Here is a 27211-nt window from a genome sequence, read left to right as displayed (position 1 = left end):
GGAGTATATGGGACAAAAGATACTAAATTTAATTTTAGAGATGTTGAGTTTAAGATGTCTATTGGAAATTTAGTTTGAGATGTCTGATAGGCAGTAAGGGATGAGAGAATGAAAATCAACAGGAAGGTTAGGGTTGGATAAGTAGATTTGAAAATCATCACCATAAAGATGGTAATTGAATCCCTAGGAGCTAATGAGATCACTGAGTGAAATAGTATATAGAGAGAAGAGAAGTGAGTCTGACAGAGATCTGTGGGACATCTATAGTTGGTGGGTATATCCTGGATGAAGATCCAGCAAAGGAGATTGAGGAGGAGTGATTAGATAGATAGGAGGAGGACCAGAAGAGAACAATGTCTTAGAAAACCTAGAGATGAAAGAATAGCTGCAAAGAGGTCAAGAAGGATGAGAATTAGGGATGGGTAGGTGGCACAGTGGATAGCGCTCCGGCCTTGGAGTCAGGAGGGCCTGAGCTCAAATATGGCCTCAGACACTTGACACTTACTAGCTGTGTGACACTGGACAAGTCACTTAACCCTGATTGCTTCCCCAAAAAGAAAAAAAAGGATGAGAATTGAGAAAAGGCCATTGGGTTTAGCAATTAAGAGATCATTGGTAATTTTTGAGAAAGCAATTTTGGTTGAATAAGGTTGAGAGCTTGATTATAGAGAGTTAAGAGAGTAAGAGGAGAGGAAGTGGAGGTGCTTATCTTAGATGGACTTCTCAAGGAGTTTAATCACAAAAAACAGGAGATTTGAGATGACAGTGGGGATGGAAAGATCAAGTGAGGACTTTCTGAGGAGAGAAGCATAAGCATATTTATAAGTAGTAGGGAAGTTCATGGTTATCCATTGGTGGAGTACAGGAGAGATTAATGGGAAAACCAGTGGCTCTTTATTTGTTTTTTTTTTAATTAATTTATTTTGAATTATCAACAATCACTTCCATAAGCTTTTGATTTTTAAATTTTTCTCCCCCTCCCTCCCAACCTTTCTCCCCAAGATGGTGTGCAATCTGATATAGGCTATACATATATATTCATATTAAACATATTTTCACATTAGTGATGTGGTAAGTAAGAATTAGAACCAATAGGAGGAACCACCAGAAAGAGGAAACAAGACACAACAGAAGAAAAAAAATAGCAAATAGTATGCTTCGATCTGCATTCAAACTCCGTAGTTCTTTCTTCTTTGTGGATAGCGTTTTCCATCATGAGGCTTTTGGAGATGTGTTAGATCCTTGTATTGCTGAGAAGGGTGAAGTTTATCAATATTAGTCATTGCACAACATGGCTGTTATTGTGTACAACATTCTCTTGGTTCTGCTCACTTCACTCAGCATCAGTCCTTACAAGTCTTTCCAGGTTTTTCTGAAGTCAGCCTGCTCATCATTTCTTATAGCACAATAGTATTCCATTGCATTCATATACCACAACTTGTTCAGTCATTTCCCAATTGATGGGCATCCTCTCAATTTGCAGTTCTTTGCTGCCAGTGGCTCTTTAACCAGAATTTCACCAGCTGGGAAGTCTGGAGGTTAGAGGCCACCCTCAAAGCTTGAAGGGATGTTTTTATTTTATTAATAATTCTTACATCTTTATAGACCTTCAAAAATTCAGAACTTTAAACCAAATCTTCAGCTTTCGTTTTTTGCCTCTGGCCTAAAGTGAATCACAGGCAAGCTGCAGGTGTGTATGACCAAGTACTATCCCATTCCCGTTCTGAAAAAAAAAAAAAAAAAAAGCAGGGGTGGGTAGGAATGGAGGGCAGAGGCAGAGTAGTCTGAGAGGATTGGTCTACTCCTGCTCCTAGAAAGATTAGGTTAGAGTGGCAAATATACTCCTTGGCCCACTGCCACCCGTTGGCATCATAGAAACAAACTAAACAATAGAAACCACTTTAAAATATGGAATACTAAATATTCATTTAAGATTGAGCAACACTTTTGAGTGTATTTTTCTTCTGTTCTGTTAGTGGAATCCTTGTCAGTTCTCTAAGTATTCAGTAGTCCGCCTTCACTTTGTGGGCACTCAAAATACTCAGTTACTGACTGAGTTTGTCAAATTCAACTATGTTTTGCTCATGTCCAATGCCTACGATTGTAGAGGGACAGGATCAAGCTTTCTTTGGGACAGGAGGAAGGGGAGTGGTACTCATCTAATAAACCTTTTTTAGGCAGAAATATGCACAAAAATTTAATTGAGCTGTGATGACAGGATTTCTTTGTACATTCTTTTAGTAAAGAATTTAGTTATGATTTGTTTTAATTTAGTTATAATTTGAATTATCTTTTTTTTTAACTGCAGTTCAAGTTGGACAGGAACACTAAAGAAATAGCAATTGCTACTGGACTTCATGTGACAGCCACTGTGACTTATCAGCCTGTTAAAGAAGAAGACAGTTTTGACAAAATATGTATTTTAGTAGGAAGAAGAAAAATAACAATTCCACTGATTGGGTATGTCATCTATATATTTTGGTGCCAATATTTTCATAACTCTCCAAAGAAAAATGCAATCTCTAAGTAACATTTGACCTTTTTTTAATTTAAAAACTCATTTTAACTTTGTTTTCACCATAGCCTAACTAAAGGGACACACTTTTAGAATATTTTGATGATCCTTAAGATTGATGTGCGAGAAAATTTTGCCTATATTTTGAAAAAAAATTGGCCTTTTATTGTTACTATATTAAGTTTCAATCAAAAAGATGTTCTTTTATCTTGCTTCATGGAGCACTCTCATTAAAAATAATCTATTATTTAGAGTGTATCTTTGTAGTCCAGCTAATATTTTATTTAATTTGAAAAGCAGCATAATGGATCCACTTAACTCTTTTGTAAATAATGGAGAAGGTACATCGGATTTTAGAAGAGCAGTGAAAATGCTGTTATTCTGAGACTACATGAAATGTGTGGGTATCTAAGTATGGTGAACTGAGTAACTGTCTTGGCACTATTGCTCAAGTATTAGATATTTGTCTAGGTAATTACACTTTCATTTTAAAGGAGAAAATTAGCTTTTCTCTTTAATCTTAAATTTACTGTTGAAGCCAGGTGGTCATGCTTTTCAGAGCAATCTTTTCACTTTCTTCTCTGAAAGTAGCTTTCCAATGCGTCATGATGGCATAGACTTTTGGTTCTTGAAGACTGTGCCAGTAGAGTCCAAGCTCTGGCAGGTTCCAGTGACCAGCCGATGGGCCGTCCACTAGGTGATTAATCCTTTGGTTCTGGTTATTCCAACTCAGGGAACAGAATAAAATGGAAATAGCCCTTGGTGATCCGTGCTTCTGTAGTAAGATTAGTGGAGAAGAAAAAAGTGACTGGAAGTTCCAAGAATCAGTTTTTAGACCCTCTGTGTACACTAATTTGGTATTCTAAGGATGAGATTCTTATCATTGGTCAACAAAGTGATATATTACTGGAGGAATTGGATCTTACTAACATTTACATTCATTCTCTAAATGAAACTAGAGACATAAGGAAATGTTGGTTCATAGGTTCATTTTAGGGGGAAAAAGGAATTGACTGAGTTGGTTTTATCTTTGTGGTACAGAAGAATGTTGAATCACAGTCCTCAAGTTCTAATTACAACTCTGTCACTCTCTGTGTGACACCTATGGCAAGTCACTTAGGCTCCGTGAGTGAGAGTTTCCTATGAAATGAGGGGATTGGAATAAATTATCTCTGAAGTACTTTACAGATCTAGATTTATGGTCCTATAATCCTATGCCTAAAAGGCAGCAAGAAAGATCATTTCATCGGACACTTGGTTATCTCACAGTGTATAGAACAAAAAAGGCCCCTAAGATAATTGCAGTTTACCTGCTCTGAGTAATTGTGGAGGATAGCCAAGTGGAGAAATGCTACAAAGAGCTTCCCAAACTTCTCTAAATCTTATTAGCATATACATTGATTCTTGGTGGACTCAATGTTAAGATGGACACAGGGAAAGATGTGAAAAGCACTTTGGGAAATACGGTTTAAGATTAAGAAATGAAAAGACACCAAAGGCTTATATGTGGTCAGTTGGAAATCTTGAGCTTGTATATCATGAATACTTTAAAAAGAAGAATTGGAAATTATGGATATAGTAAATATTGAACAATAATGTCCTACAAAAGGATATTAGGCCAGAAATAATTGGTTATTTGTATGGGAATAGTTTCAAAATTAGTGGTCAGCATGCAGTCTAACCACTGATAGAATAAAGGGCAAAATCTAACTTCAAGTCGAAAGGAAGGATAAAGAGGAGAGGATACTGAGTATAGTCCTAATATGACCTTTTCATACAAGGCATTTTCACCAAAAAATGGAAAATGGGTAACAGAAAAGATATGGTGGTCAGTAGTAATTCTGCTTTGGAATAATTTTATTTGCCAATTGTTATGATGGAGGACTATGGAAGATTATAAGTAACATCACTTCATGAAGTAGTGAATAGTGTGGCTTACAAAAATCTTGGACAGAAAGTCAGCTAAAACAGATCACCCTTGGGATATTTGTAAATGGAACTTCAGTAAACAATTCTGCTGTGTGCATTTGAGTAATTATAATCAACACACGACAATTAGTAAACATTAAATGCCAACTGTATGCCAGGCACAGTGCTATACATTGGGGTTACAAAGACCAAATGAAATAACCTGTTCTCAGAGAGCTATCATGGAGATCTATCATGGAAGATAACATGAGCACATTAATACATGTAAAATATATGCAAGACAGATAAAAAGTCATTTTTTTGTAGCCTATGCAAAGGTATGGAGATGGAGATAGAATGTTGGGTGTGAAAAGCATCATACAGGCCAGGTTGGCTGGACCAGAGATGGTGTGAAAAACAGTAATCAATCAGGAAGTATTTACTAAATGCCTGTTATGTGCCTTTACTGGAGTAGGTGCTGCAGACACAAGCAAAAGAGTCAAATCTTTAACTTCAAGGAGCTTACATTTTAGTGAATAAAAGATAAATTGTAATCATTTTATGAAGGGTTTTCAGGGTCAAACAGAGGAGAAAGTATTTGATCCTAGAAGTAATGGTGGTTTTGAGCTCATTCCATATGAAGATCAGTTGAAATAACTTGGGTTGTTTCACTTAGAGAAGAATCAAGGGAAGCATAGTAGGTTATGTTCATGTATTTGAAAGGTGGAAGAGGGATTCAGGTTGTTCTGTCAAATTCCAGAGAGTAGAACTAAGCAATGAATGAGGGAAGTTGCAAAGAGGCAAATTTAAGTTTGTTAACAAAAAAAACACAACAACTTTCTAACAATCAGACCTGTTAAAAATTGGAATGGGCCACCTCAAAAGGTCTGGGTTTCCCCTCTGTGGAGGTCTTTAGTCAAAGGCTGGATGATCAGTTGCTGGAAATATTTTCAAGGGGAATCCTTCTGGGTATGAGTTTTTATGAGTGGCCACTGAAGTCCCAATTCCAAATTTCTGTGATTCTGTAATAGGGAGCACTGTAATGTAATAGGAAGGCATTGATTAGGAGAGTGACATCACCAGACTTGTTTATTAGGAATTCACTTTGGCAATTATGTGGATAGACTGGAAGGGTCAGAGACTTGAGGAAGAGAGGCCAATGAGGAGCCTATTATAATAGTGCAGGTGAAAGGAGATTAGGGCCCGCACTAGGGTAATGGCCATGTGAGCAGAGAGAAGGAAATGGATGTAAGAGATATTTTCAGGTAGAACTGGCAAGACTCGGCAACTGATTGGAAATGTGGGTTGAGGGAAAGTAAGTAGCCAGTGATGACACTTAAGGGTCATGAACCAAAATGGCTGAAAGGGTGGTTCTGCCTTTGAAAGAAATACAAAAACATTTGACTTAGTAAGCAGAAAATTAATCTCTGACGTTTACTAGTTGTGTGGCTATAGGCAAGTCACTTAATCTCTCTGAGGCTCAGGCAGTTCTCTAAGACTCATCTTGCCAAGTTAAGCACAGATGCTGTGAGAGTTCCATACCCATAAAATCACAGCTCCTTGAAGTATCCCCGTTTTCCTTCATCTAAGTGGCAATGATTGGACAAAAAAATTCATATCATTATTTGAAAAAACCATGATGTAGAATAAAAGTGTGTATCATTTTGAAGAAAAAAAAAAGCTCTTAAAGCTCTTCTCTGAGAGTATTTCCTTATACTATATGTTAAGTTCACATGAGATGACTTGATAGATGTTAACAAAGAAATAACTTTGTTTAACAGTCCTCTAACATCAATCGAGGCTAATTCAACACACTCACTAATGGTGTTTGCTGTTGTCATAGAGGATGTCTTGGGCAGTCTGAATGGAGAAGAGATAAATGGTGAAGTCTTTTGGAACTTGGCTCCTAACCTTGTGTTGATTCTATTTAGCTTTAGAATACTACAAGACTTCCTTAATTAGATTCTTGGCCATTTTAACTCAATTTAACCATCCTCATAGGAAACAACCACCACCACCTCCATAACAGGAGGAAAAATTCGGTTATCCATGAAGTGAGAAGGATAGCCCATTGAGTTAACTAAAATATTTTAATTGGCAGTGCAGATAGACAATGAGCTGATCCCAGAATTGAACAGGAGGAAGACAGCAGGTTTAATTGCTTTTGAAAAAAAATGTAGCGCTGTATTTATTTATTTTCCCTTTTCCTTTTCCTTCTTTAAATTTTTCTTTTTATCATGAAGGATTGCTATCTGGTAGGGTTTGGGGGAAAGACTACAATAGGAAATATGCCAATTTTTAATGATCCCAGGTTTCTCCCTGACAAAAACTGCTTTATTAATACCAATATTTTCTCAGTTGGTATATATGAGTTGACCTCTACGGCTGGACAGTGATTTGGGTTCATAGTTGAACAGCAGGAAGAGAATGGACTGGATTGTCTTTAGGAAATTGCAGAGTTCCTTTAATAGCCTCAAGTTTCCCCGTGAAAACAAGGCTTATCTTTTAAATATTAATATTCTACCCACATGCTGCATGATAATCAGAGACAAAGAATATCTGTGAATTATAAATGAACTTCATACAGAGAGCATTGGAGAGGCACATGGTAGGTGTTTACAGGCTGCAATACATAATTTATGAAAAACTTAAAAGAATAGGAGTCAAAGATTGTTATTTGTCCTTTGTTCTCAAAGAAGGCCAATAACATCACGGGGTTGCACATGAATTGGATTTAAGTGAGGCAGAGTTCTGCAAAGCCATCAGCCTCACTCTCTCCTTCAAAGTCATTGGAGTCCAGTGGCAAGACAAAAGTCAAGACGACTGGAGATGGCCCAAAAGTAAAAGATACCATCAAGCCAATGTACAATAACCAGAGAAGATGGGTGGGTGAGGGTGAGGGATGACAGATAGATAGTCAGAGTACCCTACTTTTACCTTTGAAATAATACAAGAAAGAGAGAAAAACCATTGGCAAACTTATGGGAAGAACTGGACATGAGTTAACAAGGAAGGTCAGACCTGAATGGATTGCTCTCTGCCTTGTTGGAAGGAACTGCTAAACTGATAAAATCACGGATCCATTTATTTGAGTACTTGATTATTCTCCTGGTATTGCTGTATGACTCCAAATCATGTAATGCAATAATCTCTGAGGAATAAAAAATGCAGGTGACCCAGAAGACAATGGAGTGATTGATGATGGGTATAAATAGGCAAGGCATATTATGTGTTTGTGTAAAGGAAGTTTCATTAAAGGTATTATTAAGAACTGTATGATCAGAAAAGGAAATAGATTAGCCATGTAGCAAAGTAAAAGTAAAAAAGTAAAAAAAAAATAAAAAAGTAAAAATATACAAATAATACACACTTGGTAAATGTCTGTTGAATTAAATATGGACACAACCTGGGTGCTCAAATGGCTTCATGGAATTTGGTTGCCTTCTTTTTGGAGCCAAAAGAACTACAATGATGTGCATACATTTCTTAGAGGAAGGCCTCCTGTGTATTGGGAGAATTCTCTGTGGAGGATTTATGGGACGAGTCATACAAGGTGGAAAACTATACAGAATCTATATTCGGTTAATTTTTCTAGTTATTACATCCAATTTTGTATTTGTCAACTTAGTTAAAAATTTTTTCCTGTATTTTTCCAATTACATAAATTAGATTTTAATACTTTATGACTCATTTCTTTCACATGCCAAATTGATTAGGATTGCTGATTTGGCTAATTATTTAATTCTGCTGTATTAGAACCAAATAATTGCAATATGAACGGAACCAAATAGGCTATAGTTTAATGCAATTAAAAGTAAACCTTTTTATTAGTATGTGGTTACATTTCAAAATTCATATTTTGGGCTTTTAATCTATTGATGCTAAATCTACATCAAGAAACTAAAGACTTTTTAACTCTTAAGGGGCACAGATGAATCTGTAGTTATCCTTTCTATGTCGTGGGAGTTAGGGGAGCTGTGCCACTGTGATCTGGAAAATCCTCATAAAATTTTTTGGCCCACCTTTCATACCAGAGAAGAAGTCTGAATTTTTTCTTTTTTTTATGGGTTATTTATAGGACTCTATAGTAAAATTTGGGTTATATATTTCTGAGTTTCTAAACTTTTTTTCTGTGTTGTCTGCTGGCCTTTGTGTGTCATCTGCGCCTTTCACAAAACTCCCCCCAAATTCGCATCAATTAATATATTGAGACTGTGAAGGGGAAAGTCATGATGGGGAAGGGATAACTGTATCCTTATAAAGATTTGTGCTCTTTAAATGATACACATTTCAAAGCTACAAGTAAAAACCATTGGTTTTTAGGGTTGTTTCTCCCAGAAACAAGGGAGAAAAATGTGCATCCAGTGAAAATTAAGCTTATTCTAGACAACAGATACAGTTACACATGGTGACCTCCCCTATCCCCTGGAAAAAGGCATATAAATGCCTGTGTTTATGGACGTGTGTCTGTCTTGAGCTCTCTTCCCTTCTCTCTTCACTCTCTCACATGGTGACTGAATTAGCTTCCATGAATTTTATTATTACCTCTATACACAAAACTATCAGATATATGTATCCAGCGTGAATCTCTCCTGAGCTCCAGTTCCCTATCACCAAGGTTACAACCTCTGTGTTATCCTTGCTTCTCATTCTTACCCCACATATGCAGACAGTTGCTAAGTCTTGTTTTTACTTCCATGAGATCAATCACCTCCTTACCTTTCTCTACTCCTGCACAGCCACTATCCTAGAACTGGGCCTTATCACATTTCTCCTGGACTTTTGCAGTCAGTGCCCTCCTAATTGATCTCTCTGCTCCAACTTGCCCACTCTAATCTGTATTTAGACATACTGTTGTCAATGTGATTTTTGCTCAAGCCCAGATCTAATCACATCATCCCTCCACCTTTACCCTCCACCCCCTACCTCTCACTCAGTAACCTCTAGAAATCTTTTTTTTTTTACCACTAGGAGTGAATAGAAACTCCTCTGTTTGTCATTTAAAGCCCTTTACAACCTGGTCCCAACCTACCTTTCCAGCTTTATTCCATAGTGTTCCCCTTGGTGGACTCTATAGTCCAGTCAAACTGGTCTTCTTACTGTTTCTCATAGATAACATTCCATTTTCCATAACTATAGTTTTGCAGTGGCTTGTTTCCCTTTCCTGGGATGGCTATCCTTTAGGCCTCAGCCTCTTAGAATCCTGGTTTCTTCCCAAACTCAATTTAAGCACTCCCTGTACATTAAACCATTCCTAATCTCAATAGCTAGTACTCATTTCCCGCTTCCCCATTACATTGTATCTACCTATATAAGTATATTCAAGAATATATAAATATATATGTACATATATATTTATATATTCTTGTATTCTATAATATAACTTAAGTTCTCAGGGGGCAAGAATGTTTCATTTTTGTTTTTGTATCTCCAGTGCCTATGCAAAGTACCTGAGGACATAGTAGGTACTTGATTGTAGGTAATAATAATAGCTAACACTTATATAGCACTTACTATGTGCCAGGCACTGTGCTAAGCAGTTTGTAATTATTATTTCATTTGATCTTCACAACAACCCTGAGAAGTAGGTTTTATTATCTCCATTTTACAGATGAGGAAACTGAGGCAAAAAGACTTGCCCAATGTCACACAGTCAGTAAGTATCTGAAGCTGCATTTGAACTCAGTTCTTTCTGACTCCAGGTCCTAGCATTCTATCCACTGCACCACCTTGCTGCCTCATAGTATTTCTTGATTTGTTTCTCATTTGCTTTATGTAATGTGCAGTATGGTGGCACTGGTAAATGTCTATCAACTGACTCTCTGAAAACACAAGACACCCTTTTAAGTTTAATCTACATAATTAACATTTTTTTGGCCATCACTTTCTTAAGTCTACACAATCAACAGAACAACCACTCAAGCTCTGATCTGTAGCATTTTTCTCACACTGAAAATTTCAAGAGCCAATTGGAGGGGGCTTCTACACAGCCCTGGGTATGACTGTATAAGAATTATTAAAAAAAAAAATTACTAAGACTTCTACATTCAAATGAGGAGTGCATCCTCTAAAGTCATTTTGGGTAATTTTATATTTATTTCAGTGATGTAACCATTTCTAAAGACCTTTTTAGCGTACTTCTTTTGTAATTGCCTTAAGAATCACTTTATGAGCTCCCTAGGGGGGAAAAATTGATGGATAGATGTAACATTACATCTCATTTTTTATTTAATTCGACTAATATTTACTGAGTACTTGCTATAATCTAGACACCAGCTTGATAATTTATGTTCTTCATCAGACTTAATACTGAGTTTCTTTTGGCTGTTTCTAAAAGTAAAATGTCCTTCTGAAGGATAAAAATTTGCCAGTACTAAAGATATCAAAAAGTATATGTTATAAGTTTTTATAAGATGATATAAGAACGAAGGGACCTTGTGGAAAGTTTGTTTTTATTATTATCTTTGAGTCTTTAACACTTAACATCGCATTTACAAGTAGTAGGTACTTAAATGCTTATGGAATTGAAGTTTTTTTTCTTCAAATTTCATTTGACTACATATATGCATACAGTCTTCTATATACAGTATGTAGAATACATAACATTGTTACAAACTTCTAAAGTGTCTAGTTTGAAGGGGGCAATATGAATTTGTACATAGAACTTTTATGTATGGTAAAATAAAAAAACTAATTTAATCATTTTACAATTCCAACTCATAATTTGAAATTGTTGTCATTGATTTAATAGACTTGCAAGGAAATGAACATAACTTTTACTAGTAAAGGTCTCCTTTTTTCCCCCATCCAGGTTGATTCCATGCTGTCATTTGGAAATTGAGTCAAAAGTTAATTTTGGCACAATCACAGCTAATGGTAAAGCAATTTGTAAATCGATTAACATTATTAACCACGGAACAATTCCAGGTAAATGTTTGCTGTCATCTAAAATCACTTTAACATTTTGAAAGTGAATGTTACTTGAAACTTCCAACATGTGTTAGATTAATAGGTTTTCTGATTCATCTTAAAAAAAGTTCTTAGCGTCTGGGATGGCACAAACCTGAGAGCCATTAGATGGCCATTCTATAATAGCTTAATGGACCTGCTGCATCAAGACCCAGATTAAAATGTATTGTGAGGAAACCTCATGTACTGATATTCCTGTCTCTAGAACTTTAACTTGTAATTTTTCTTCTTAAGTTTCTAGGGAAGAAGCCTCCATAGGTGTTTTTACTGCTGTGTTATGGCCTAATGGTAGCAATAAACCTGTTGTAAAAGTTTATTACAGCTGTATACAGTTTATTTTTATATGGCTGTATTAATGTAATTTTAATTGCTGATTCATGAGTCTCTAGAGATGAGATGACTAGGGGTCTTTTGTGACAACCTTAAAATGCCTATATTACAGTTTTAGAATCTCCATTAGGTTGGACAGCAGTGCCATCAGGGTCTTCGCTTTTTTTGGCTCTTCTAGGTAGCTCCTAAATCATAGCCAGTACTGCATTAATGATAATAGCAGTCCTGCTCACATTTATAAAGCATGTCAAGGTTTATAAAGCACTTTCATCATAACCATCCTGTGAAGTAGATAGTATATTGTTTCTATTTTACAGATGGGGAAACTGGATTTTAGGGAAGGTAAGTGACACACTGTAGGTCAGTGGTGTCAAACACAAATAGAAACAGAGACCACTATGCCTTATGTAAGGATCCCTGAGGGGGCCATATTGAATTAGAAAACTTCATATTAATATTAATTGGGTTCTATCATATATATATAATTGCATATTATATGTTATATTATATAGAAAGATAACATAAAGAAAGGATAATATATAATATATAATATATATAACATGTTATCTATATATATACACACACATACATCTACATCTATCTATCTATCGAAGGAAATGGTAAACTACTTCAGTGTCTTTGCCAGTATCTTTCTCAAATGAGGTCACAAAAAAGTCAGACATGACTGAAACAATTGAACAATTGTATTTTTATTTGTGTTGTTAAATATTTCCCAATCACATTTTAATCTGGCTCCAGATGCACTCAGGAGTGTTGAGAGAGGCATGTTTGACACCTCTGCTCTAGGTTACATGACTAACATCTACAGGCAGGTCTTTTCTTGACTTGAAGTTCAGTGATTTGTGTGTGTGGGTGTGTTAGTATTTCTTTTAATTTAAGCAATGTAAATGTAGTGTCCAAAAGCATACAAATGCTACAGAACCCTTTTTGACCCTGACTTTCAGTAATGAGCATTAAAGCAAAATTTTGTTTTGATATTGCAGACAACTTTTCAAAAACCATTTGAACCACACCCAATAAGGACATTCCCCCAAAATAGTTAAGCAAAACTGCCTTAATGTTGATTGGGAGCATATACTACTTTCATTTTGTATTTGTCATAAAAAAAAGACAAGTCTCTGTTTCACATAGGCTATAAACACAGGGGCTACTCATCTCCCAGGCTGTCTTACTCTGACTAGCATGGGAGCTTTGACCCACGGCATTTTTGACCTGGGCCAGTTCTTCTTTAGGCAATCTGGTGGTGCCCTGATTCTGAAGGCTCCCTTAGTGTAGACACCTGATTGGCTTAGCCCACCGCAGCTCAGAACTCTTGAGCTCAAGAGATCCACTATCCTGAGCCTCCTCTGGAGCAAGGAATACAGGTGTTTGTGTGTGTCATCACTTGTTAAAAGAAAGGAGAAGTTTAACTTTAAGTTTAACTAAATTGTTATATTTCACTTGAGTTTTGTTACCATTTACTAGTGTCTTCATAATTTTGTTATAATTTTGCGTTCTTTTGGATCTTAACTGCACCTCTTCAGATTTTTCTGAGTTCTTTGTATATTCATTATTCCTTACAGTATGACAATATTCCATTAGCATTGTTAATTGAGCTGTTCCTTAGTCATTGGCATACTTTGTTTCTAGACTACTTTGTCTTCTCAGGCAGTACTGCCATATTTTTATGCATATGGACCTTCCCTCCCCCACCCCCACCTTTAGCTGTTCTTGCTCTCCTTAGGGTATAAACCTGATTGTGGGATCTCTTTGTCAAGGGGTGTAAACAGTTTGGTAACTTACCTTACATAAGCACCAGGACTATTTCTATTTTGCATTTTACTTCCTGGCCCTTTGCCGCTAAGACTAACCCAGAACCAAGTCTCTTGCTATTCATTGTCTTCTTCCTTTCTCACTCTGCCTTCTTTTTTCATTATGCTCCATGGAATCTTGTTTTATTTATTCAATTAATCAACTATATCAATCAAACATCATTTATTGATCACTTACTTTTCGTCAGTTGCTGTGTTAAGTGCTGAGGATGCAAAGATAAACAAACTAGACAATCCCTACCTTGAAGGAGCTTATATTTTAATGGATGAAGAACTGTACATAAAGGGAAACTGGAAAGATGGAGAGGAGAGAGGAGAATACCTTTGTGGGCCCAAGGCAGCTGGTGAGGAGGTAGAGAAGTCTTGAAAGGGAGTTGAACCAGGAGTGAAGTGAGCATAGTAGGGCCCCACAAGAAATGGTGGTCTGGGCTAGTGAATCACCAGTCAGGATAGTAGGCCTCCAGACAGAAATTTCTCTGTAATAGAGGAAAGATCCAGAGAAAGGTCCTCAGCTCATTGAGGAGATGCTTTTTGTGGTAGATCAGGGAACTGACAAGAATCTCACAAGATAGGTGACTGATGGATTCATTGAGGTCCTGATGAGTATTTAATATAATAAACTTCATTACTCCTCTATTTCTTTCCCAGCATTTTTATGTCTGTATAAGTCTTGTAACATGACTCTTATGTTCTTTTCTGGGGTTTCATTGACTCATATTTACTTGTTCTTAATTTCATTGGTTGTTTCTTTGATTTTGGCCTATGTACTGGTCCTGGGTGAAAATGATTTCCATAATTCTTTTTAACACATAGGGTGATCCAACTGCAGGGCTGAACACTGGGCAAACCAAATTTTCTCCAAGCATTGCTGAAATATATAATCTAATCTCACTGGAAGTCTGGATGAAAACCCACCTCTAAGTCTCTGAATTCATAGGATACTTAGAATTCTCCAGTGGATCTCTTCTAACCAATAGGGCAATCAGATGAAGGTCCAGACAAAATCTCTCCCAAAAATAAAAAGGCCTTACCCTTTTGATTTTTTCCCCAATATCAAATACACTGGACAATTCAATCAGAGTTACAAACACATAATAATAAGACAATTAGGCATTGTTCATAGAAAGAAAACAATCTTTAATCAGCCCCCTAAAAATTTGGAGCCCTGTTCCCTCCCAAAGGGATTGTTGATAGATATAAATTCATTGGAATAAGCTCATGAGGATGATTGGAATAAGGGACTCAAAGTCCTTCATTCTCCTCTCTGTCTTACAATAAGAACCTTTGCTGGGCCCAAGAGACTAGGTTCATTCTTCTGCTGTGATATAGAATCTTTGAATCTCTTATCCACATAAAATGACCCCCCAAACTTGGACACAGACATCTCAGGATAGATATTTATATTTACTTACATTTATGTATACTTACTTATGGTCAGAGAATAACAAACCCAGAAGAGGTAGCCCCAAACCCAGGATCAGGTTTGCCCAGGTAGGACACAGGATGAGTTTGTCATGAGCCTACAGATGCATGACTAGTGGGGTGGGAGCTAGGGTGAGTGGCCCTTTGCTCTCACCCCCAGTGGAAAGCAGCTCAAAATAGCCTCATAGGCCAGCATGGAAGACATACAAAGAGAAGAGGAGTTAGTTTTTTTTTAAAGTCCATTTAGTTATTGGCTCTTTTGAGCAGCTGATGAGGAATCACTTTTTCATTTCAAAGTGTAAGAATCTTTTAGCTCTGAGTAATATATATGGTCAGAGTCAGGAATGGCCACTTTGTACATGCTCTGTTAATCTCTCATTACAAATATACACTCTATTCTCACTTAGTAGGAATATCACTTCTTTTGTTACATAAATCAAGAAATAAAATTGGGCTGTAGTTTGGTGTTTATAGTTTTCTCTCCCTTGGTTTATGAAAAAGCAGCAATATAAGATTTTATATTATGAATATTTATTTTTTTCATGTCTGTAGCGACTGGATTACTAACTGTTGTACTTGAAATTCAGGGGATTATTATCTGGGAAATTGTAATTGTTGTTCCCTTATGAATGACACACGCACACATATACATACATATGCATATAAATTTTTTTTTGCCTTGACTTTGTCTTTTATTCTTTGAGTTGATTCAAAGGATTGTTTCTCATTTTTACAAAAATTAATATTATATATTATACCAATTGTAGTGCCTACAAAAGATTACAATGTGTATATTATATGCAAATGTTACATTAGTATTCATGAATAGATCAACACATGTTCATGAAAGAAAGACTACTTCAAAAATAGATTAAGTGACTAATTAGGAAATGATTCTCAATTCTTGAATGTAGGTGTTATACTGCATTGCTTTTTTGTGGAGAAACTGCAGTGAGCTGATATGTTAGTCATATTAAATCTTATTTCATAATTTTAGAAATAATTGTGAAAGAGTAAAGTTTAGGCAGCCCCATATTGGTTTGCCTTAGTAGTTATTCTAAAAATAATAATCCAAACTTTTGTTTTACTTTTCTACTATTTTATTTAATAAAAACAAACTCAGGACTTCAAGTCGCTAAATGAGGAATAATACCAATTCAACCACCATTGATTGGGTTTAATGATAAAATTATTTTACAACCTCACTCAAGATTTCCATTAATGCATCTGAGTATTTTTTTCATTGTTACATTGCCAATACGTGTCTATGACACTATATTTAGGAGGTGAATATTTTTACTGAATTCATGTCTTTTTCACGTCTTTTTTCCTTATAAAGCACCTTGCTTATAAATCCTGTGAAGTAGCTAATACAAAATATTATTAACCTTGTTTTCCATATGAGGAACTCAGACTCACAGAGATCAAGCGACTTGTTCAAAGTCACATCGCTATTTCTTGTTGGAGCTATTATTTGAGCCTAGGTCTGAACCTAAAATCAGTTGTTTGTTATATTTGTATTACACTTGGATTTATCTTTGTGAAAGAATTAGGTAATTGTGCAGTTATCTTTATATCTATATCTATTTATATATACACACACACACACACACATATATATATGTACACACACACCCATACATATATGTACATATATAGGATTGAATGGCATGACTTTGGTCTTGTTCACCCTCCAACCGTACCTTCTCCTTGCATTCCTCCTTTAAACTTTTGAGTATGTACAGAATTTCACTGAAGTTTTTTTTTATTTATTCATGAGTATTTAAGACTTTTAGGAACTATTTTAAAGAATAGGAGGTAAATGAGCTCAGAAGACTTATTTCCTGGAAAACTGTATACCAAAGCATCCATTCCCCAAATACTTCTTTTGTTCTTTGAAAAATTGTACACACAAAATTTTACTTATGCTTATTCTATTTCAGATTTAGAAAAAGGTTAATAAGATAATATTGAGAAAGATTTTGTTTCACATTGCTCAGAAAGGTGATTGAGTTTTCTAAGTTTGTTCCTGAGAATTTGTTGTTACCTTGACCCTCCTGGAGCTCCTTCAGAGCATGGATATAATGCATAGCTTTGTTGTCTTTTTTTAGTATAATTTTAGATTCCTTTTTAGTTAAAATGACTATAAGCTTAGGGGAAATGATAAAATGATATCGAACAATTTAAAACAGGCCCTGGACACTAAAAGAATATTATTTTATCACATATGTAATGTATGTGTGTGTATATATATATATATACACAAATGTATACACACACACACACACACATATATATGTATATATTTGGTTCAGGGATATAATTTCGTCAATATAAGAAACTCTCAATGTCGAAAAGTCCATCAATGTAGATTTGCAACTTGTCTGTAATTCGTATCTTAGAGAGTTCCCTGAGAACTAAAGGATGAAGTGACTTGCTCAAAGATAGTATGTGACAGAGACAGTACTTGGGTTGATGCCAAGGCTGCTCTCTTATCAACTATTTCATTTTAATAATTAAAATTTAATAAATTATGGTCATACTATATAATATGTTTAATAACCTTATCTTGTACATGATTTGCTTTCTAAGAAATTGATCTGCAACAGATAAAGTTGGTATAGTTAGAATTTAAAGAAAATATACACATTGGGGGAAAATTTCCATTAAACATCTAATAAAAATCTGACATCTAAAATCTATAGGTAATTGAAACAAATCTGTAGAATTATGAGACATTCTCCTGTAGAGAAGTGGTCAAAGGACATAAATAATTTTTTAAAGAAGTTCAAACTATCAACCACCATCTAGGAAAAATGCTTAAAAACCAGAGAAATACAAATACCCATCAAATTAGCAAAGTTTCCAAAGGTTGAAAAAAATCAATATTAGAGAGCCTGCAAGAAGACAGACACACTAATTTATTGTTGATGGATCTGAGGACTGGTTCAACTGTTCTAGAGAACAATTTGAAATTATGCAAAAACAGTGACCAAATTCTTCATACTCCTTGACACAGATATCTCATTTCTCTCTCCCAAGGAAGTTAATGCCAAGAAGAAAAGACCTATAAATACAAAAATATTTATAGCAGTGTTATTTATGATAACAAAAAACTAGTCATAAATGTATTCATTTGGGGAATGGTTGAGCAAATTGTGGTAAATGAATGTGATGGAAAATACTGTGCTCTAAGGAATGATGAATATGAATAATTCAGAGGAATGTAGGAAGATATGTGAATTGGTGTAGGTTTCTTGGGGGCAGGGACTATTTTATTTTTGTTTTTGTATTGCCAGTGTCTGGCTTATCGTAAAGATTTAATAAATGTTTGTTCATTGATTGATTAAAATGGTGTAGCTTTGTATTCCTTCAAAAGAGCCAAAACAACACAAACCATGCATGATCAGAACAGTATAAATAAAGACAGTAGTAAAAGACAACAAAATTAAAGTAAAACATAACAATGTTGGTAACATCTTATATAAATTAAAGCACATATTCTCCCTTTCTCTTAATAATTCATAGGCTACAAAAGTGGAAAAGGACATGTGCTTTCAGCTGTAATCATACTATTAGGTGTTTTTGCTTACATTTTCTTTGGGAATGTATCTGTGGGATATCCATTTGGGTCTTTTGTTGAAAAGAAGCTATTGTGCCCAAACAAATGCATTAATAAAAAACCAAATTGTCTTGTAATCAAATATAGAAAATATCCTTTGAAATAAAAAATTGTCATAACTGGCAAAGCACAGTGAGCTTTTCACAAGTTTTCATAAATCAAAGTCTGTTTGCTAGGTTGTCTAATAAATGCTATTTTATTATTTCAAAGGGAATTTTATGTATCTCAGACATAGCAGAAGAAATGTTATTTTATATTACTGATGATGTTTTTCTGAAAAAGAGAATATCTTTGTAGATTCCAGGAACTATTTCACATTTCTATGACAACAGTCTTAGCTGGGCTACAAAGATGTTAGACATCTTTGAACTTTTATGCCAGTGATAGGATTACTAAATGATGGAGAAACTTGATACCTGTGGTGGTATTACTCTCTGCTTTTCCCACCTTCTCTGCTCAACAAACCATCTATATTGGTGTTTCCAGAAATAGTCTTACGGCAATTATGTAGTCTGTTGACTTTCCTGTCTGGTGGCTCCTTCTTAACTATCTTCTCTGAATCTTTATCTATGCCATATCCACTAACCATGGGGCACTCCTCAAGGCTCTATCCATGACCCTCTTCTTTTTTTCTTCCTTATACTATCTCACTTAGTGATCCTATCAGTTCTCATGGGTTTACTTATCATCTCTATACTCTTGATTCCCAGAGTTTTGTGCCCAGCCTTAGTCTCTCTCCTGAACTCTAATGCCACTCTGGCAATTGCCTCTTGGACATCTAGAACTGGATGTCCTGTAGGCATCTCAAACTCAACATGTTAAAAATAGAAATAATTATCTTTTCCACTAAACCCTCTTCCCTTTTGAATTTCCTTGTTATTGTTGAGTGCAACTCTGTCCTCTCAGTGACCTAGACTTGCAATCTCATCATTATACTCATCTCCTAACTCAGTCTTTTCACATATACAACATGTTGTCAAGTCTTATAACTTCTCCCTACCCAACATTTCTTGCATCTGTTTCCTTCCCTTCCATAGCCACCACTCTAGTTCAGGCCATCATCCCCTCTTGCCTGGATAATTGCAATAGCCTCCTAATTGATCTCTCTGTCTCATGTCTTCTCATTCTAATCTACCACCACCCAATTGCCAAAATGATGGAGTGTAGGTTGATCATGTCACTCCTCCCTACTCAATGAACTCCAGTAGCTCTCTGTAACCTCCAGGATCACACATAAAATTCTCTGCTTGACATTTAAAGCTCTTCACAACTTGACTTCTTTCTACCTTTCCAGTCTTCTTGTTCTTTATTCTCTTCTATATATTTTACTTTCTAGCCACACTGGTCCATTTGCTCTTCTTTACATGTGACATTCCGCCTCTGTGCTTTAGCATCGGCTGTCCTTCATCTTTGGAAGGTTCTTTCTCTTCACCTACACTTCTGATAGTCCTTGACTTCCTTCAAGGCTCAGCTCAGATGTCCTTTTCTGTCGCTAGAGACATCCCCTCTAAGATTACCTTCTATTTACTCTTTACATCTCTTGTCTATATGTATTTACACATTGTTTTCCTCATTCGAATATAAACTTTTTGAGGGCAAGGACTGTTTTTGCCTTTGTTTATATCTCCAGTGCTTAGGATAGTGCTGGTACATACTAAGTGTTTATTTACTGACTAAGTATATTTCCAAATTTAAATACCTGCTTTTATGTTTCCCTTAGGTTCATTTGACATAGATTATAAAGGGAAGTTACCTATCACTATACAACCAACTAATGGAATTGTGGACCCTAAATCATCAAAGAATATTAAAGTTTATGTATGTACAGATAAGCCCAGAATTGTTAGTGAATTGGCAAAGTGAGTATATTGTTATTTCATTGATTATAAAAAGCCTTACTATCATGTTTCACTCTGTTGTCTTAGGCTATATATCTATATTTGACTATCTTGGCTATTCTTCTGTTTTACCTGGTCTTTTGGAAGGACACAAATGCATCCAGAATTGAGAGACTGTTTTCACGGTGAAGTCCAGGGTTCCCAAGGAGGTTCAGACTGTTTCAACTGCATGACCACAGTGGGACTGAAATTCATATTCCTGAGTTACTATGGCTCAGTGGGGAAAAGGAGGGAAAGCTATCACCAAAACTCTAAAGGGCAGGTTAGTAGATGGCACAGGGTATAGAGTCAAGAAGACTTGAGTTCAAATCCTGGCTGAGGCATTCACTGGCTCTGTGACTCAGGGTAAGCCACTGAATATCTCTCAACCTCAGTTTCCTTATCTGTAAAAGGAGCACAGTAATACTACCTGGAAGCTAGGTGGTGCAGTGGATACAGTGCTGGGCCTGGAGTTAAAAAGACTCATTGTCCTTAAATCTGTCCTTAGACACTTACTAGCTGTGTGACCTTGGGCAAGTCACTTACCCTTGTTTGCCTCAGTTTCCTTATCTATCAAATAAGCTGGAGAAGGAAATGGCAACCCACTCTAATATCTTTGCCAAGAAAACCCCAAAGGGGGCACGAAAAGTCACACTTAAATGAAAATGACTGAACAACAACAACAACAATAACAAAGTATCTTGCAGGGTTGTTGTGAGGATTAAATGAAATAACTTATGTAAAGAATTTTGCAAACCTTAAAGTTCTATGTAAGTGTTATTATTGTTATGGTTATTATAGCAGGGACCTCTTAATATATCCATTAGGTGCCCTAGTTTCCATTGAGGATTTTACAGGGAAGACCTCTGAATGAAGAAGCATGCTTGCTCAGGGGAGGTGGGTGGGAGACCCCCTGTTTGTATTTCAGGCTGAAACACTTTGCTACATAAACTCCTCTTATAATTGCCCTCTATGACTGATGAAGAATATGGATGGTGTCTGGCGGTTTAGAGTAGATCATGGGAAGCTGAACAAAGTTGTTATGCTCATTGCTGAGGGCTATTCCTAACCTTGTCAATATGGTGGACTAGGGAACCCAGGCCCCAGTCAACTGATATGGGTTATTGATTTCCTCAGTGCCATTTTCTCTTTTTTATATGTCTGATACTGTGTAGGAATTTAGTCTAATTTCTCTGTCTTTCCTCAGGATTACTTGAATTCTCCATATTACCTCTATTTGGTGGGCAGAAGGCTCTGAAAGAGGCCTCACTTTCTAAGGGCATTGATGTCCACCAATATGTTAAGATGCAATGTTGACTGAGTCAGATAAGGCCATGGTAGCAGAGGCCTTACATAAAATGGTGGCTCATATTATGGATAAGGGCCCAAATTGTTATGGAAATCAGCCCAAAGTAAATTCATCATTAAGCCACGCAGTTAAGTTTTGGGAGCATACTAGATGGGGAAAACATAATTCCAGATGTGCTCTGTAATAATCTACTGACATCTTCCCACGTGAAAAAGTATACAACTTGTAATTAATTTTGAATAAAATACTATTCTACTCAATCTTCATGCTTACGCCAGCAGTTGGCAATACTTACTCATTCCCTGCAGGGTAATAAGAATTGCTCTAAAGCCTCCAGACCACCATTTCCCATAAGCTGGAACTTTTGTGCCTCAGAGACCAAGGAAATCAAACCAAAAATTCAAGCCCTAGTCCCAAAGACAGCTTCCTTGCTCCCTTAAAGTGAAACCAACTTATAGAGGTTACTCCTAAGCATACTTTGCTAAAATGGTGATAAACTCTACCAACTTCCTTTTTCTTTGTTAAGTGCTTTAATATTCCTGACAAAAATGATTGTGAGGTGGTAAGTGACAGGCCTAGAATTCAAACCCAGATCTTTTGACTCTAGTCTCTTTCCCCTCAGTGACTGAGTATGAACTTTGGTAGGAAATGTAACAATGTTGGATGAAGTCAAATGATGGGAATGGAGTTCAGGGCAGGGAGGAAGGAAAATGACCAGCCTTGGTTGAGCTTGGTGGTACAAACTTGTAATTCCTGCTCCTAGGAAAAATTTAAGCTGGTGGATTGCTTGAGTTCTGAGGTTCAAAAGGGCTAAAGCCCTTTGGGAGTCTGAACTAGGTCTGTCACCAGTATGGTAAGCCCCTTGGCGATGATATGGGTGTTGAAAGATGGCACCAACCAGATGGCACTGCCTAAGGTGTGAACAAACCAGCCTACATCAGAAACAGAACAGGCCAAACCTTTTGGACTAATCAGCAGTGGGATGGGGCCTGGCAGCTGCCCTTTGAGCCTGGTTGAGATAGGGAAATTCAGTCTCCTAAAAACAAAAAAAGAGTGATTTGTTACATGAGAGAATGACTTTAGGTAGAGATATTAATTTTGGGAAAAGAGTAAGTACATTCAGAAGTGTGAATTTATGTTTTGGTAGTTTTGGTAGAGGAGGAATGCTCTACAGTGGGAAAGATGGGAGACCTTTTCTTTTGAACATGAGAGTTTTTTTTCCCCCTAGAGATGAAGAAATATATTTATCATATACCACTCTTCAATGTGCACACAGACAGGGTTGGCATTCTGTAGTTTATTGAGCAAGATTTGTTTCATTTTCATTAGTAGATTGTTTTCTAATTAATATCAAATACAACTTCTTCTTAGTCTGATATTTGGTGGCCAAATGAAGTGTATTTTTGGTTCTTTCACTTACAAAAATTAATAAAACATGCTTTTCTTTTATTCTCCTGTTCTTATTAGAGTAAGTTTGCAGGGTGGCGAAGACACATTTTTACAGATTGAAGCCTGTGTTGTCCAGCAAATTATTGAACTGTTAGATGTTTATGGGGAAAAAAGTTTGAAGTGTATACAATTTGGAAGTGTCTTCTTTGGAACATCAAAGATTGAGCATGCAGTTCTGTATAATAACAGTCCTGAACATATGAGTTGGGTGGCAGTGATGGAGCATGAAGCAGTTGGAGAAGAATTGGTAAGTTAGCTGAATGGCTTTAACATGGTTTGAAAGTGTCTACTAGTCTTAAAGCAAAATTAGGACAAATCATTTAATTTCTTTTAAATACTTAAGTTGTTTATCCTAATTTAGTTTATTTAGCTATACTTGTCTCTTGGAAGTAACCTCTAGAGAAATGGTGCTTTAAACAAAATAGCAATGGTACAAATGTAGGTCTCCTAACCCCATTCTCCCCTTTCCTCTCCCTCTACCTTGTACTTGCAAGTTGGGGTCCCTTGCAGGAATGACTACCAAATTCACAGTACTCTGAAGACTAATTTGATGGTATGTGCACATATATGCATATCAGTGTATGTATATTCATATACAATATGTGTATATGTGCTTACACAGATGAACAAAAAACTGAGCAATTCTAGTTCCTAATAAACCATAACTTTTTAGTAATCCTTGTGGGTTGGTTCTCTTAAAACTATTGCTTATACGCCCCCATTTACCTTCAAAGTAAAAGCAGTTCCTGAAATGGTCTAAGAACAATAACCACAAATTACCCCCTCAATAAATCTTAGGCTCATTCTCCCACAAATATACACAGATTTCATAGTTATCACATAGGTAGAATGCATTAGTAAAGGAGCACAAATGTGTGGACTATATGTGTCCAAGGCAGCTCACATCTCCAGCACTACTACAGTGCACAAGGATATTTTCCCTTCCTTGGTGTCTTTGTTCTGCTCCACCTGTGCATAGGGCTTCTGATGATGGGTAGCTTTGCTGGGATCCATGGACTTGTTTCTCTCCACAACTCAACTGTACTCTGCCACTGTATTCACTTCTACCACACTTTCTCTCTGTACTGACTCCTTAGAAATTGTCTTGCTTTTTAAAGGCAGATGTGAATGGCTCTTTGTCCTTTAATTATATCAGATTTGTTTAAAGAGTTCCCTGCCTCTTAAAGGACTAATAAAGAATAAATACTTCTTTATTTTGAAGGATAAATACTTCTTAAATATTTGCTTCCTTGAAAACTATGACTTCTTAGTGTTGTTGTTATCTGTCCCTTAAATCCTGTAATTTCATCAAGGGAACTGGGGGGAGCTTAACTGATTTGGGGGTCTCCTGGTTAATATCCAACCCCCCACTAGACTAATTTGAGGGTATGTGCATATATTCATGTGGGTGTATGTATGTGTGCACACATCATATATACATGTGTATGTGTATGCACACTGATAAACAAAAGCTGAGTCATTCTAGTTCTTAATAGCCTGTAGCTTTTTAGTAATTCTTACTCTCATCTGTTTTCTTGTGGGAAGATTTATTGTTTTAATTTTATAATGTGCCTGCTTTTTGACCCCAATATTAATTTATAAATATTTAAACAAAAGAAATTACCTATAAATTTTCTTATAAACTGTGGAGCTATAGTAGTGATTCTATGATAAATCATAAAACCTTTTACATTATTTTTTCTTGACTATTTTTACTTTGGTTTTACATTACAGGGTACAAACCTTCAGCAAAGAATAGATGGCGCTTTACATGATTTAAACTACATAAGCAAAATGAGAAACATAGATGTTACCACTTTTATTTCTTGTATTCCCAATGAAGGAACTTTATTACCTTATCAAAAGATAGTAATTACATTTTGCTTTAGTCCAAAGTAAGTATGTACAGATACCTTTGTAATGGAAATAATTTTAATTGCATTAACATTGTTAGTAATGCATTCATCAGATTAATTTTAGTATTTCACCTTAACAGTACTAGTAAAAAGGCAAAAAAAAGTCTTTATTGACATGTTATGAACTTTTAATTCTAGTTTGAACATTTCTTAGGTTACATTGATTAAAAGTGAAGTTCTGTTTATAATTCTATTTTGTTAATACACTTCAAAATTAATTCAATATAAGAATAGTTTTCAAATAAAATCTCCAAAATCATGTTGTATAAATTTAGATTAGTTGTTTTAATTCAAATTTTGTTTATTGCTGTTAGTAAGTCGGAGTAAAAATTGGTCCCTTATGGGAAGGGATTAGTGAACAAATAAGTGTCCCAGTTTGTAGGGTGATATTGGACATTTGTAGTACTGGCCATGGATGAGAGGATACAGCCCACATTCTTGATTCTGAGTTGGGTCAGATGATGAGAAACACAGTAAACTATCATAGGTTTTCCCCACCCACCCCCAACCCTCTCCAACCCCACTTAAATAGAATCAGCTACTGGATTCTCTTTGACAGAGAGCTCTATAGATACAAGGTACCAGGTGAGTAAACACTATGGATAAAGTCACAATTATGCATAAAATGCACACTCCTTAGCCTAATATATAAATGGTTTTCCATAATGTGACTCCAACTTACCTTTCCAGTCTTATGGTCCATTATTTCCCTTCATGAGTGCTAATTTCCAGCTGTTCTATTGATCTACTAGCTCTCCAAACTTGATATTCCTTAACCTGCTGCTATGCATTTGTACAAATTATTCTTCATGTCTGGAATGAACTCTTTCCTTGTTTTTGCCTTTTTGAATTCATATCTTCCTTCAAAGCCCAACTCAGAACTGCCTTTTCTTTTGTGAAATGTTGCCTCATCCCGTAGTTGTTAATGCTCTTTTCCTCCTCACATTTTCTATAATACTCTGCTTGATCTTTGCCTTCCACCTTCACTTTCTACATCATTATACATCTCCATATGTGTTGTATTTCTTGCCACTGCTGTCACCCTGTTAAGCTCCTCAAAGTCAAGTTCTCTTTTGTTTTTGCCTTTGTATCCCTGTGCCTTATTAGAGTGTCTTGAGCATTGAATGTTTATTTTGGTTAGTTTGGTAGGGTGATGATAAAATTGTGGTGAATTGAATTCAAGTGAAACATTTGGTTGGAACCTGTTCATCTGCTAGTTGAGATGAATTGACTTTCAGAATTTACAGTAAGAGAGTGTTTAAAAAATTATTCATATTCATTTAATTTGTTCATTTAGGGAAGTATCCTAACTAGGGACGCTATGTTGTCTTAGTTACAAGTCCTTACCTTAATTCTTTGTAGAGTGAGTTGCAAAATTTTTCTGTTGCCTTGAACATTCATAGAACCTTTGACTAAAAGTTCACCTGGTCATTTGATCAATCAAAATGCCGTTTGAAGACCTTAGCAGATGTTCTTCAGTAAACAACCTTCCAGTGTAATGTAATGAGAGTATAAAAATCTTACTTTTGTTCAAAGAATATTACACACTTCTATACATTGTACAATATTATACAATATTGCAAAGTATTGCACATTTACAGAATCACCAGGGCAGATACCCCAAATGAATAAACTTCTTTATGTTCTTTTCATCACAGTAAGTTCAAGAAGTTCAAGAAACTAGCATGTACGTGCATCAGTATTACTATTCCCTGAATAAGCCTACTGAAAGATATTGATGAAAAAATATTTTTTGATTTTTTAAGATTTGTCTAACTTTTCAAAATTTGTCCCAGGGTTTTTATTTTTTGTTACATTTTGAGTTCCCAGCTGTATTTCCCCTCGATCCCCAGTCTTGTATTAGAGAAGGCCAACATTTGACACAGATATATATATGAAACCATACAATAAATACATCTATATATCAGTTCTTTCTCTGGAGTAGATAGCGTCTTCCTTCATAGGTACTTTGTAGTTGATTTGAATATTCATATTACTCAGAATAGCTTAGTCATTCACATTCCTCTTTGAACAATATTGTTTTTACTGTATACAATTTTCT

At 35.9% G+C, this 27211-nt stretch overlaps 1 protein-coding gene across 1 annotated transcript in view; it reads left to right on the top strand.

Moving 5' to 3' along the window:
• Positions 1-27211, top strand: part of CFAP47 (cilia and flagella associated protein 47) — an 857531-nt gene that overhangs the window by 25996 nt on the left and 804324 nt on the right. Inside the window, exons 2-6 of the mRNA XM_027875456.1 lie at positions 2309-2460; positions 11235-11350; positions 20319-20457; positions 23252-23480; positions 24968-25128. Of these exons, the coding sequence (XP_027731257.1) occupies positions 2309-2460; positions 11235-11350; positions 20319-20457; positions 23252-23480; positions 24968-25128 (797 nt within the window). The remainder of the gene's footprint in view (positions 1-2308; positions 2461-11234; positions 11351-20318; positions 20458-23251; positions 23481-24967; positions 25129-27211) is intronic.

The sequence above is a fragment of the Vombatus ursinus genome, unplaced genomic scaffold, assembly GCF_900497805.2.
Source record: "Vombatus ursinus unplaced genomic scaffold, bare-nosed wombat genome assembly UNPS02014809.1, whole genome shotgun sequence".
Classification (NCBI taxonomy): domain Eukaryota; kingdom Metazoa; phylum Chordata; class Mammalia; order Diprotodontia; family Vombatidae; genus Vombatus; species Vombatus ursinus.
This window is presented reverse-complemented; position numbering and strand designations above follow the sequence as displayed.